Raw genomic sequence first — 14693 nt, forward strand, 5'->3', positions numbered from 1 at the left:
AGCTAATAATTTTATAAAAGCACTTACATTAATTCTTCTGTTAGAACTTGTGTATTATCTGAGCTGTAATGCTGTTTAAATGTTTGTTATTACAGTCATTTAAGGGTTTACTTAACCACGTTGTCATGGCAACGAAGTTGTAAAATTGGAAATACATTTTCTCAGAATAGGTTAGTGAGTGATTTTATCACACTAAAATCATGTTAACACCCATATTGTTTACATCTTGTGGTTATACTTTTGAAACAGTATTTTAACTTTTACAGATTGTCCCCATTCACTTCCATTGTAAGTGCCTCACTGGAACCCAGATTTTTTATAGTCTTTAAATAGGATGTCTAAATACATTTTTGTGGTAATCAACATTACGCCACAAATGCTGTCGATTGAGCTAAACTTGTACCGAACCCAGAATATTCCTTTAAGACCACTGTTATACATAGTATTTCACGTGTTACTACATAGGTTTAAAAAGTATTTGAGTAGATTGCAAAATCTCCCAAAATTAGGCTCTTTCTTGTAAAATGTCTTAACTGAAAGAACTTTAAAAAATTGCAACTGCCTATTGCGAAACAACAACTGGAACGTCCGAAAATCTTTCTAGTAATAGTGCAGTTACCACTATGTCCTAGAGATCAAAGGTGACCGTTTTGACTGGGAAAATACGCATAATCTACTTTTACTGAAAATATTATATACAGCTATGGCCTATACAAACTATAACATACAAATAGCCTAAGCAAATTATGACATATTATTTCCTTTTTTGTTATCTAGGATAAAAGTACAAGTCGAAGTTGTTTCGACTGCATTCAAGCGCGCGCAAACTACAAACACTAAAGTGTGTGTTTACTCACCTCTGATTTCGTGATACGATGTCTCGCGAGCTTCACAACCGCAAAATTACCTTTTCCCAACGTTCGCTCAATATCATAAAATCCGACGCGAACCGGAGCCCGCTGCGACGGTTTTTGGTCTTGGGCGGCCATGACCATAGTTTTCTAGAGGAGCTACGGAATCAAGAGGTGTGTGAATGAGTTGGGCACCTTCACCTGCTCACTTACAAAGCAATTCAAGTTGTGATTAGGTATTTAATGCCAACGCTAAGATGCAAACGGGCCATATGGGTGCCAAGGGCTCATGCACATCTCTTCGTTCCCAGATGAGGTCTCTACATGTCTGTGAAATGAGAGCGCATTCCACTCTGATGCTCGGAATGAGGAATGATGTTCTGGCGCTCGACATGCATTGACGTCAGTGCTGAAGAGGTTTTATAAAGGGGGCGGATCTCACAAAACGGCTTGAATATCCGCGACCAGTGTGTCACCAAGACAACCTTATCCACTGCGTGCGTCAGTCAGCGGCTATACCGGCTATATATATATATATATATATATATATATATATATATATATCTGTGATGGACTGGCGACCTGTCCAGGGTGTCCCCCGCCTTTCGCCCAATGTTAGCTGGGATAGGCTCCAGCCCCCGCGACCCTGTACACAGGATAAGCGGTTGACGATGGATGGATGGATATATATATTAATAATTATGTAAGATTTTTCTGCAAGCTTCTTCTGTATGAGGTGAACAGTGCCGCTGACACCAAACCAAAGTAGGCTAAACATTTGTTTCTAAAGACTGAGAATGTTCCAAGAATGTGCAGACTGTCATTAAAGAAAAATATGATTTTGCCTGAAATGTGCAAATAAATAAATAAACAATTAAATAGATAAATGTCAGGCATCTACTTCTCCCTCTTCAAAACACCATGCAGTGACATAATCGCAACCCTTTATATTTTTTATTTATTGGTTTATTTATTACGACGATGAACCACACGGAAAAATCGAACAGGGTATAATGGTAATAAAATGAGCACTGCTCATGAGAAAATAATAAATGCCTATATTTAAAAATTATATTCTGTAATAAATAATAAATCAGTATTGTAAAAATAAAAATTTTAATCGTTTTAATAAATATTATTGTAAAAAATAAATCGGTATTGTGCATGCAAAATTATATATATATATATATATATATATATATACCTATTTGTTAAGGAAATGCCTACTATGTATTTAGATAAAGATTTTTATATAAACATGGAAAAGTAATTTTGCATGCACAATACTGATTTATTATTTAAAATTATATTTATTAAAACGATTATAAAGATGTATTATCTTTTATACAGCTTTTATACAGAAGACCACTGAAACATTCTCAGTTTCTCTGGATTTACTATTATGTGTTTGAGTAAAATTAACAATTTTGTTTTAGTCTACAAAGTACTGACAACATTTCTCCCAAATTCCAAATAAATATATGGTCATTTAGAAAATTTATTTGCAGAAAATATATATTTTTAAAAATGCTGTGTTTTCAGACCTCGAATAATGCAAAGACAACAAGATCGTATTAATTTTTAAACAACACAATACTAATGTTTAACTTAAGAAATCAATATTTGTTGGAATAATCCTAATTTTCAATCACAGCTTTCATGCGTCTTGGCATGCTCTCTTCCAGTCTTTCACATCACTGCATGTTGGGTGACTTTATGCCACTCCTGGCACACAAATTCAAGCATCTCGGCTTTGTTTGATGGCTTGTGGCCATCCATCTTCCTCTTAATCACATTCAATGGTGTTCAGGTCTGGAGATTGGGCTGACCATGACAGGTTCTTGGTCTGGTGGTCCTCCATCCACACATTTATTGGCCTGGCTGTGGGGCATGAAGCATTGTCCTGCTGGAAAAACCAATCCTCAGAGTTGGGGAACATTGTCAGAGCAGAAGGAAGCATGTTTTCTTCCAGGATAACCTTTCTGAAGCACCCCCAGATCATCACCGATCCTCCACTACATTTCACAGTGGGTGCGAGACACTGTGGTGACACTTGAAGGACTCTCCAGGTCTCCGTCTAACCATTAAATGACCAGCTGGAGGATCGGTGATGAAGCTGTGATTGAAAATCAGACAGCGACCCCTGTTGTAAAAAACGGTTTCTACAATAATGCCCTCTCCTTACAGCACACGCATACAAAACCTCAGCAGTCCCAATTAATGATGCATTAATATTATATTTACCAAAATGTAAAAAGAAATATATATATATATTTTTTTTTTCATGATTTTTTAGTTTTGTTTATTAAGGCTTCATCAACACAACTGCATACACATTCAAATATTTTTGCATAAGAAACTTGAAGGATTTTTGGTCATTCATTATTTCACAGGAAAAGACACATTCAAAAAAAGCATCATAACAGGGTCATGCAAAACATCCAAGCTCATACCCAAGCCATCTCATTATGATTTGTTGAGCAGTTTGTTGAAATATTATAATATTTCATCTTTTAAAAGTTGTATCACCCTTGGCATGCTTCTCAAATCATCCCTGCAGTAGCCAAAATTGGCTTGAAGATGCATTGAGAAACTGGTTAGTATTACAGTTGTGGTTATTTTAGCATGTGTAATGGGAGTCTACAAAAAAACTAGAAACATAGCTTTAAAAAAAAAAAAAAAAAAGGTAAAAAGCTGATACTAATGTAGTACCCGAAAACTTCAGATGTTGTTCCATTGAAACTCTGGTAGCCATTAAATTGATGGTAGATGGGAAATATAATGTAGAACTGTTCTCTCTCATTCATGTAATGCATATTGAAGATCCTAAAGTAAGGCTGCACAGAGTCCACATATTTTCAGACCTCATTTGAATGTTCTTTTAAGCTTTCGTGCTCCACAGTTTCGAACCTGTAATGATATTGGATATCTTACACCAACACTTAGTGAACACATCAACAGCCACTATTGGTTTATTCTCAAAGGGAGAATCCAGGATCAAACTAATGTTCTTCTTGCATTTCAGTAGTCATATAATTCATCCATCCATCCTTGATCTCTGTAGTATTTCCCATTTCCACGGCCTTGCAGCGTGTCATACATATCATTGGTAACAAAGCCGCTCTCAGTGCTGGCCAGTGTCACAAAACCGCTCTCACTGTCCTTGCTTGCCAGGTTGTCATAATCTCCCGGTGGAGTGTCTGGAGAAGAACCCAGGAAGGAGGTGTTCTTGATGTCAGGGCGTGTGACGGCTAGGTCGGATTCATGCTGCCTTCGGATGACATTGTATACATCAGGGCTTGGGCTTTGGCATCTTTCCCCTGCTGCCCAATATCCAGTTTCCTTTGGACAGGTCTCAGATTGTTCTTTCTTCCTACATGCATGGATGAAATTATGCTGTTAAATTTCATCAGATATATCAAACTTAAAGGAATATTACGTGTTCAATACAAGTTGTTCAACTGAAAGCATTTGTGGCATAATGTTGTGAGGCACTTACCATGGAAGTGAATGGGGGCCAATTTGTAAACATTAAAATACACTCTGTTTCAAAAGTATAACCACAAGACATAAACAACATGCATGTTAACATGATTTCAGATTGATAAAATCACGTAATAACCTTTTCTGTGTAAAGTTATAGCCAATTTTATAACTTCACTGCCATGCCGACATAACGTTGGAAACTCTGTAATTGATGATTTAAACAACTTTACAACACAAATAATACACAAGTTTTAACATACAAATGAATATAAGTGCTTTTATAAAATGATAAGCTTCTCATTTCTGTATTTGAACCAGAGGTCGACTGTGACTAAAAAGTGGCCCTGGACTTTCTGGCCCAGAGTGGCCCTCCAAACCCGGCCAGCACACCACACCACAACACACCGCCTAATTGATTTAATTTTCCTGCTCAATTTCAGATTTTTGTGTTGAAAAAAGACATTATTATTGACTGCTAGTCATGACAACGGGCCCCACCAGTGCAAAAACTGTCATAACTTTAAAACATATTAAACTACTGTAAAAGTGATGAGTGGATTTTTTCCCAACATGCAGATGTTAAGTTAAAATGTATTTTAGTGTGCATTTTAGATGCTGTGACAAGTTAGCATTTCTTCAAGTTTTTAAAGATCTTAATGACCTTTTTATTTAATACGAATAATTTTAAAATATATTTATACATAGCCATACAACACCAGAAAATGCTGTTTAAAAAAGTTAGAGTGACTGCGTGCATACAGAAATGTGTAATGTGTAAGTAATTTCAAAATAAAAGTCATTATTTGATTTAAAAATGAAAGCTTCTCTTAACCTTTCAAAATCTTTCATAGTATATTACATTTTCGCTCTGTAATGGGGTCCGTGCGGGAATGTTAAAGCATAGGGCAGCTGCCTATGTCGCCTGTAGGACGGGCAGGTCCTGATCAATACTGTCATATATTTTTTATACTTGTTCAGCAGCGGAACAGCCCAAATTACCCAGCAGAGTGCTCCCGATGGCCAGTCCGCCCTGCTTTAAACCCTCCAAAAATGGCCCAATTCACTTTCATTGTAAGACGAGTCAAAATAATTGTTTGGTGGTAATCAACTTTATGCCACAAATGCTTTCAATTGGGCTTAACTTGTATTGAACCCAGAATATTCCTTTATATATCAGAATATTTTTGCAATGCAGCACTTTTCTTATTGTCAGCTTGCTCACAGGGCTCAATAAATAAAATTATTTTTTAATTATTTAATTTTGATACACATCATATTTAATCAAACTACACAATAATGACTCTAAGACTTTATGGATATTACAGTATCTGATTCAAAGCAATCTAACAACATTTTGTGAGCTTTATGATTAAAACAAACAAACAAACAAAAAAAGCCAACTGCATAAGACACTTAATTAAAAGGGAACCGCACTTGTAAATAGTTTAGATTTTTCCTTGTTTAAAAGGTGCACTCAAAAAAGGTGTAATTTTTCCCTCAATAATTTTGTATTGTTTTGTTCCTTAAGAAATGTATTGTATTTTTGTATTGTATGCATAAAATCTTGAGATTTTCACTCCCAAAATATCTGCAAGCTGTTTTATTCTACGTGGACAGGGTCCACACACGGGGGCTGCCATGTTATGATCACATGACCAGTCATATACTACTCACTTAATCTCAGTAACCGCCCTGACATGTTCAATCAAGGATTAAATGAATAATGGCTGACTGTAAACAGTGAATTTCTACAATGGCATCTGTAATTGAAATCTATTGATTTTAAAATGATGTATCCAAGCCGCTAGGTGTCAGTGTTAGTGAAAGATGACATAAAAACAAAAGTTACTGAGTGCACTTTTAAGCAAGAATCTCACTATATTTAGTTCAATTTATCTTAAAACAAGACTTAATATCTTAAACATATATTGTTTAAATAGTATTTAGATATTTTCACTGGAAAAAAAGACCAAAATATTAATTAAGATGAATGATTGTTCTTGCAGTGTGATCAATGAAATGACCTGTGAAAAACACACCTCTTTGTGAAAAGCTTGATGCAGAAAACTCCAGTTGCAACAATCAGTAGCAGAAGTAGTGGTATGATAGGCAGTACAATGTAGGCAATATTGAGAGCATTGTCTAAAAGAGATGCAACAATATAATGGTTAAAGTAATCAATGAAGCCTTTATAGTTATACTTTATACTTTTTTTTGTTCTGAGTTTACATCATAAAAAATCTACCAGATATTTAGTCATCAACTTTGGTTAATTCAACATGTAGTGGGGACAAACTTCCCCATAACAAAAGGGAAAATTTGAACTTCATGGTATTTGGTAGGCAATTAATGTCCCCTTTCTGCTTTAATAACATCATGCACTTGAGCTGGTATTGACTTCACAAGATTGTGTAAATCTGGATGATCCAGATGTTATTCCAGCATGATCTGTGAATGTCCCAAGAGCATACTGTGGACTTCAGAAAAAGAGTTGAAATTTTTTTTCCACAACAATTTTGTTTATTCCAGGTTAAAGTAAAATAATAAATCCCAGATTACCAATGTGTCACTCACCTTTGGACTACACTGTATTATCTGATTAACTGAAGACTGCTATCGTAGTCTTCAACCCCATTTTCATAGTTCATAGTCATCATTTACTGACCATCATGATGTTTCAAACTATGTTATGTACATTTTTCCGTGGAACACAAAAATAAATATTAAGCAGCTCGTTAGCCTCAGTCACCATTTATTTTAATTTTATGTAAAAAACAAATGCAATGAAAGTGAATGGTGACTGAGGTTATCAGTCCTTAACGATCTCCCTAACAGAATGAAAGTTCTTGGTTGTGAATTATATAAAGGTAAATGGCAACAGAGTTTTCATTTTTGGGTGAATCTTGGGGAAGTTGAGAAGATTCACCTGCAGGGTTAGATAGAATCACCCTCATGCCATCATCATTTACTGTGGCAGAAGGCTCTCTGGGTATTTTGGGTGTCGGAAGAGCATCTGAAATAAATGGAAATTAAGCATTATCTGGTGTAAGACATCAAGAATGATTGTTCAAGCAGCTCTATAGTTTAATCCAAACACAAAAAGTGCAGAACAAATGCATAACAAATAAATAAATATATAAATAATGCAGATTTTATCAAATGCATATAAAATGTCAAAATCAAATAAATGAATCTACACTATTAGGTGTCCTTACTTAACAAAAAAAGAATACTAATAATGCAGAGATATTAAATAAACATGCATTGTTAAAATTATTCGAAGCACAACAGTTTTAACATGAGCTGTATTGAAAAGCTTTAGTAAATCTCGAGATTACCTCCAAATGTTCCATTTTCTTTAGGGATTGGTGCTGCAAGTTTATCTGAAAAAACATATTATGACCATGTTAACACATATTTACAGTTATGGTAATTCTAGGTAGTTCTGAATTCAAATATTGCTTCTACTAGTTCTACGTTAAATATGTTTACATTTTATTGGTTAGTGGTTACCAGGCCATTGCTAGGTTGCTGCTAAAAGGAATAGTTCACCCAAAAATGAAAATTCTCTCATCATTTACTCACCCTTGTGCCATCAAAGATGTGTATGACTTTCTTTCGTATCCTGAACACACATGCATTAATGGGCCCTGATCACAGAGGCCGAATAATCGGCCGATATATTTTCTCCTTTGGTCAGTTTGTTTCTTGAGGGCGCTGAGAAGCGCCTGCTTACATATGAAGTGACTGAGACATGTAAACGACCAGTCATGGTTTGTGTTGTTGTTATGTGCCATTGTGTTACTACAATAATAGACCAGTGTGCAACACAGTGTCATTTAAACGGTCTGCATATCAGAGCAGCAGCAGACGCGCTTGAGCTCATAATGTTAAAGTGCTCGCCTGTTTCATTCTCCGTCTCTCCTCAACAGTTCCCTGTATCTTTGAACAGTCTTGTCCAATGATAAAAAGGCAAATATCAATAAAACCAATATCAAATACATCTGCAAATATGCACATATCTCGTTTAAACAGATGTAATAAACCAACCTCACACAGATCCAGCACCCTATGAAATGCTCATAAATCTTCCTCTGAAACATGTGTTCTAACAGTCTCTCCTCAGCATTTCCCTGTAACGTTTCTCATGATAAAAGACAAATATCAATAAAACATCTATTACAGTATCTCACAAAAGTGAGTACACCCCTCACATTTTTGTAAATATTTGATTATATCTTTTCATGTGACAACACTGAAGAAATGACACTTTGCTACAATGTAATGTAGTGAGTGTACAGCTTGTATAACTGTGTAAATTTGCTGTCCCCTCAAAATAACTCAACACACAGCCATTAATGTCTAAACCGCTGGCAACAAAAGTGAGTACACCCCTAAGTGAAAATGTCAAAATTGGGCCCAAAGTGTCAATATTTTGTGTGGCCACCATTATTTTCCAGCACTGCTTTAACCCTCTTGGGCATGGAGTTCACCAGCGCTTTACAAGTTGCCACTGGAGTCCTCTTCCACTCCTCCATGACGACATCACGGAGCTGGTGGATGTTAGAGACCTTGTGCTCCTCCACCTTGTGTTTGAGGATGCCCCACAGATGCTCAATAGGGTTTTGGTCTGGAGACATGCTAGGCCAGTCCATCACCTTCACCCTCAGCTTCTTTAGCAAGGCAGTGGTCATCTTGGAGGTGTGTTTGGGGGTCGTTATCATGCTGGAATACTGCCCTGCGGCCCAGTCTCTGAAGGGAGGGGATCATGCTCTGCTTCAGTATGTCACAGTACATGTTGTCATTCATGGTTCCCTAAGTGAACTGTAGCTCCCCAGTGCCGGTAGCACTCATGCAGCCCCAGACCATGACACTCCCACCACCATGCTTGACTGTAGGCAAGACACACTTGTCTTTGTACTCCTCACCTAGTTGCCGCCACACACGCTCGACACCATCTGAACCAAATAAGTTTATCTTGGTCTCATCAGACCACAGGACATGGTTCCAGTAATCCATGTCCTTAGTCTGCTTGTCTTCAGCAAACTGTTTGCAGGCTTTCTTGTGCATCATCTTTAGAATAGGCTTCCTTCTGGGACAACAGCCATGCAGACCAATTTGATGCAGTGTGCGGCGTATGGTCTGAGCATTGACAGGCTGACCCCCCCACCCCTTCAATCTCTGCAGCAATGCTGGCAGCACTCATACTTCTATTTCCCAAAGACAACCTCTGGATATGATGCTGAGCACATGCACTCAACTTCTTTGGTCGACCATGGTGAGGCCTGTTCGGAGTGGAACCTGTCCTGTTAAACCGCTGTTAGTCTTGGCCACCATGCTTTTGGACATTTTCACTTAGGGGTGTACTCACTTTTGTTCTCAGCGGTTTAGGCATTAATGGCTGTGTGTTGAGTTATTTTGAGGGGACAGCAAATTTACACAGTTATACAAGCTGTACACTCACTACTTTACATTGTAGCAAAGTGTCATTTCTTCAGTGTTGTCACATGAAAAGGTATAATCAAATATTTACAAAAATGTGAGGTGTGTACTCACTTTTGTGAGATACTGTATATACCATCTGCACATATGCAAATATCTCGTTTAAAAAAATTTAATTCACGAACCTCATGAAAATCCAGCGTTTTCTTCCATCAAACGTTCATCAACTCAACTCAACTCAACTCAACTCAATTTTATTTCTAGAGCACTTTCAAAAACCACACTGGGTACCAAAGTGCTGTACATGGAGTTACAAAAATTAATAAAATCACATAAATACAGCTTAAGAATGCAACAAGCATTTAAAACCAATAAAAACGGGAAAAGATTAAATTGACCTAGTATAATGCAATTAATTAAAAGCTAGGGAAAATAAACATGTTTTTAAGGCCCCCTGGAAAGAGAATAGAGACGGAGATGATTTTATGACCAATGGAAGCTCATTCCAAAGTCTAGGGGCTGCCACAGCAAAAGCTCTATCACCTTGAGTTTTTAGGCAAGATAGAATGCAGCACTGAGATCCAGCAGCATCTACTATCTTCCTCTGAAGCGTGTATTCTATCAGCTAGAATCAAAACTTCAGAATCAGGATCAAAAGTTCCTCTGATTCACAAATCATGACAGTCAGTCCATGACAATCTAAGCAGGCGATCCAGGCTGTTTAAACTATGAGTACAGTAGATTGCTGCTGCTCGCACTGTATCCACACGAGGGTGTGAGTGCAACTTCAAAGTAAAAGCGTTTCTTATAAGTAAATGTCTTATTCACTATGCACTGCATGTGCCATTGGGATTGCTAAACATGGTTTCTGGACTACTGTGTGTCCTGTTATTCCTTCTTCCTCATATATTAACAATTTCTTCATGTGCAAATAAATTACTAAAATTTGATGACTAAACAGAAATCAGAAGAAACTGCTATCTACCATTTAAAATACAATATAATTTTTAAGATTCTTTTTTACAAAGTTAAAGGTTTAGTGTGAAATTGAGTAAATATAGTGCTAAATAAGAGTTTATCCAGTTTCTAGAAATTTCATGTTTCTGTTATTTACTATATTAAATTGTTTAATATATCTGCATTGTATCAGCCTATCGGTCACCCTGCTCTCTGGATATCGGCATCGGCCATTAAAAAACCCATATCGGTTGATCACTACATAAAAGTAATCCATAAGACTCCAGTGGTTAAATCTATCTTCAGAAGCAATATGCTATGTGTGTGTGAAACAGATCAATATTTAAGACCTTTTTTACTATAAATTGTTCTTCCTGCTCAGAAGGTGGAGAAATACACAAAGAATAAAAATCACCAAAATCAAAAGAAGAAAAATGTGAAAGTGAAAGTAGAGATTTATCATAAACAAAAGGACTTTGCATCCACACCTATCAAATCACTTCAGAAGACATGTATGCCGCACTGGTATGCCGCCTTTATGTGCTTTTGGATCTGGTCACCATTCACTTGCATTGTATGGACCAACAGAGATGAGATATTCTTCTAAAAATCTTTGTTTGTGTTCAGCAGAAGAAAAAAAGTCACACATCTGGGATGGCATGAGAGTGAGTAAATGATGAGAAAATTTTAATTTGTGGGTGAACTATTCCTTTAGCGATCTGAGTGATTATAAGCAAATTGTTATACAAGGGTGTTCTGGTTAGTTGTCTACTAAACATAGCCCACCCCCAATATGATATTCAGGTCCATAGATATTGCTTGGGTCCCTCCTTCAAAGTAAGTCACTTGGATTTTGGCAACATAGTCTCATGACAATTCATAATAATTCACACCAGATAGGGAAATCCTAAGATATTTTCTCTATGGAAGTAAAAGTTGTATGATTTGTTTGGGCCAACTCATACAATTTTGCCGTCTTGAACCATTATGAACACTGGTCATGAAACTGGGTAAGTTTGTTCAAATAATACAAGTATTAGTCAAATTAACAGACTGAGAAGTCAACTGAGGAAAAATATGCCTATCCAACCTTTAGTGTACTTGCAGATAAAGTTGTTCTTGGTTTCACAATTGTCATCATTCCACTGGAACATGTAAGGGCCACCCTGACCAGGAGGAGCAGAGGGCTGATGGTACATCACAACACACACCTCATACCCACAAGAAGGCTCGTCCAAGTGCCAATTCCTGTCACACACACATGCACTGAAATGTTCTAAGATAAACTAAGTTCTAAGATATTTATGCACAACAATATACTGTAAGTATCTAAAAATGTCAATTGGTTTGAAAGCATGTGGATATGGACAACAAAAGAGCGAGCGAGCGATCGCTCATCTCACCTGAAGGTTGCCTGGCTTCCATCTAGCCAGTAGTACTGGGATGGGCAGTTTCCATTCACCTCCTCATAGCCTTGATCCCTACGGAGCCCTATCCAGAAGTCTCCGTCCGATGCTTTCAATTCGTAGATAAAAGTCTCTATCAACTTCTGCTCAGATTTAGACTCAATACTGAGAATGTCTCCACCATCACTCCTGCAGGCTCGGCTGGCATCTTCAAAGTTGAGTTTACGTTGGCTATCCTGAAAATAGGCGATTTTATAGCAGGGCTTTTCAGTGCCACGCTTGCAGATCTGTTGGCCTTGAGAGAGACAGTATAGGTGGATGGAAAGACATTGGCTCCAGTTGGGCTCCAAAGACAATGCAATTTTGTTTTGTTTTATGAAGATGTTTAATTCTATGTCTATCTGCAACATTTTGTTTTTGTGCATTACTGTGCTGTTATGGATTTACACAAGTGCCTGAGGCAAGCACATGGTGTAATGGATTGGCAGTCTTAAAAGAATATTCTGGGTTCAATACAAGTTGCTCAATTGACAGCATTATGTTACAGAGAGGCATAAACAATGGAAGCATTCAGGAATAATCATTTGAAGACGAAGAGACACAAAGAAGATTTTTACTGTGATTTTTCATTTTTTTTTTATTTTAATTACTCTTTTCATGTCGCTCTTCTGTTCTATATCCTAAAATTGTATTAATTGTTAAGGATTTTGCATATTCTTATGTAGCATTTTTGATGAATTCATGTTTTAATATAGTTCGCATGACTGTGATTGTCATTTTGTACTATAATTTGTGCTGTATTGAGATAAAGTTACTAAACACACAATAGAGAGAAAGAAGAAATTCCATTCTGAAGCACTGAAAAGGAAAATATTTGCTAAACTTTTATAAATGAGATTCTCACTGTGGTGGGACCTTATAGGAACATCTTTGCACCTTCAGTGAAGGTATAATATTTGTATACTACCAAATCTAAAAAAAAAGGTCTCTATAAAAGCATGGTGTGGTATCCCATGAGTTAATGAGTTGATTGACCCTTAAACATGGAACATAAACCCAGAAGTTCCAATGGAGACAGCCGCTTTAACGAGTTTAACGAGCAGGATACTGTGTAAGTCAAATATTTTAGCTAAATGACAAGCTATTTTTTATTTTTTACACAGATGCATGTACGTTATTAATTTAAAAGAACCATTTTCTGTACCCACATTTTTTTTAACAATATCAATACATGCTTTAAAGTATGGGATGCCCTATGTTTATGTTATGATTACATTTACCCCTTAGGATACTGAGTTATATAGATATAAGATCTGATAGGGAGCAATTGCTTTAATTTAGTGAAAACCATTAGTGTCTGCGGCATGACATACCTCTAGGCTCGTAAATGTCTGCACCACATGGAGAATGGACAACACATCAGGTTTACAAGCCGAGAAGAGAGGGGGGAAGCCACAGTTAAATAATGATCTAAAGGAATCCCTTCCTATATTCAAACAACTCAATCAACATTAATTAAACATGAAACCTGCAGATAACTGCACAGATAACGATGCAATAATTGAAAAAAAAAAAAAAAAAGTTGTTAATACACATAATTAAAATAACAAAAAACTTGCATATAGAACGATTTCTACATTATTATTATTATTATTTATGATGCCTCAATGGTAGTAATTAAGAGAATAAAAGAGTCACAATAGTAATATTTGAAATAGTAATATTTCAAATATGATAACATTTTTAATCTAAGTAAAATATCTAGAGTTTAATCTTTTGAAAGTGGAATGCATCACTTTTACTCACCACCGAGAAGCGTTGACGCGCACGCGGAGACGCCGAATAAAATCAACACGCATCCAGATAATTTCATCAAATCCATTTTTAAACTTCCACTTTTCTAGACGTAACAGTTTAAAGAACCCCAATAAGAAATGCCAAGACAACTAAGAATGAGCATCCACACAAGAACACTTCTACATCCAGTAGAAGAAAACGTCCAACGTCCAGAGAGAGGCGGGTCAGAACGAGACACGGGCGCGAAACGTCATCAAATAACAAGTCATGTGCTTTTATTTGAACATATGAACTAATCAAATATAATTTTACAAGTATACCGAGAGCTGACTGGTATTTAAACAATATTTTTTAGTGTTTAAAGCTCATTTTATTTGATGTACACAGATATGTATAATCAGGGGCGTAGATAAGGGGGTAATGTCACTACAAACCATTATACCAAACAGGCTGATAAAGTCTTCCTACATGACATTAAGTAAAGGATTTTGCATGGCGTATTTGTCAGCAAAGAAATTGTTTTGGATAATAGGGCAGCTAATCAATGTTTGAACTGTCCTTACAGAGCAGAGCAGAAAACATCAGACATTTCAGATCAATATCTACGCTAAGTCAGTTGATTTTCCAATATCCCTTCATTATTCGGTCTGCAACTCCAATTTACTAGGCTGTCCAAGGAATAATGAAATTGTTAGAAACTGTCAGTGCTCTCTCTCTCTCTCTCTCTCTCTCTCTCTCTCTCTCAAGCACAAAT

The 14693-nt window shown here is 36.6% G+C and overlaps 2 protein-coding genes across 3 annotated transcripts in view; both read right to left on the reverse strand.

Moving 5' to 3' along the window:
- The window catches only part of LOC127620736 (serine/threonine-protein kinase SIK2-like), a 42102-nt gene extending 40886 nt beyond the window's left edge, over window positions 1–1216 (reverse strand). For both annotated transcript variants that reach the window (XM_052093943.1, XM_052093948.1), the window contains exon 1: window positions 858–1216. In XM_052093943.1, coding sequence (XP_051949903.1) covers window positions 858–995 — 138 coding nt within the window. In that variant the 5' untranslated portion in view covers window positions 996–1216. The remainder of the gene's footprint in view (window positions 1–857) is intronic.
- A 2366-nt stretch (window positions 1217–3582) lies between these two features.
- Window positions 3583–14065, reverse strand: LOC127622126 (layilin-like). Its single transcript, XM_052096070.1, has 8 exons — window positions 13949–14065; window positions 13516–13533; window positions 12140–12437; window positions 11827–11984; window positions 7676–7720; window positions 7264–7350; window positions 6377–6479; window positions 3583–4224 (listed from the first exon to the last, which is right to left on the reverse strand). Exons 1-8 carry the CDS (start codon window positions 14022–14024, stop codon window positions 3873–3875), a joined length of 1137 nt encoding a protein of 378 aa, XP_051952030.1. The 5' UTR covers window positions 14025–14065; the 3' UTR covers window positions 3583–3872.
- Window positions 14066–14693: the final 628 nt, after the last annotated feature.

Source organism: Xyrauchen texanus, chromosome 3 (assembly GCF_025860055.1).
Source record: "Xyrauchen texanus isolate HMW12.3.18 chromosome 3, RBS_HiC_50CHRs, whole genome shotgun sequence".
NCBI lineage: Eukaryota > Metazoa > Chordata > Actinopteri > Cypriniformes > Catostomidae > Xyrauchen > Xyrauchen texanus.

Bases quoted from the DNA above. Each gene is read 5' to 3' on its own strand.
- LOC127622126 (XM_052096070.1), bottom strand. From the start codon at position 14,024: ATGGATTTGATGAAATTATCTGGATGCGTGTTGATTTTATTCGGCGTC. The intron at 7,721-11,826 runs GTTGGATAGGCA...ATGTTTTTTCAG, and splicing joins TATCTGCAAGTACACTAAAG to ATAAACTTGCAGCACCAATC. The intron at 4,225-6,376 runs GTGTGTTTTTCA...CCATGCATGTAG, and splicing joins ATCAAGCTTTTCACAAAGAG to GAAGAAAGAACAATCTGAGA.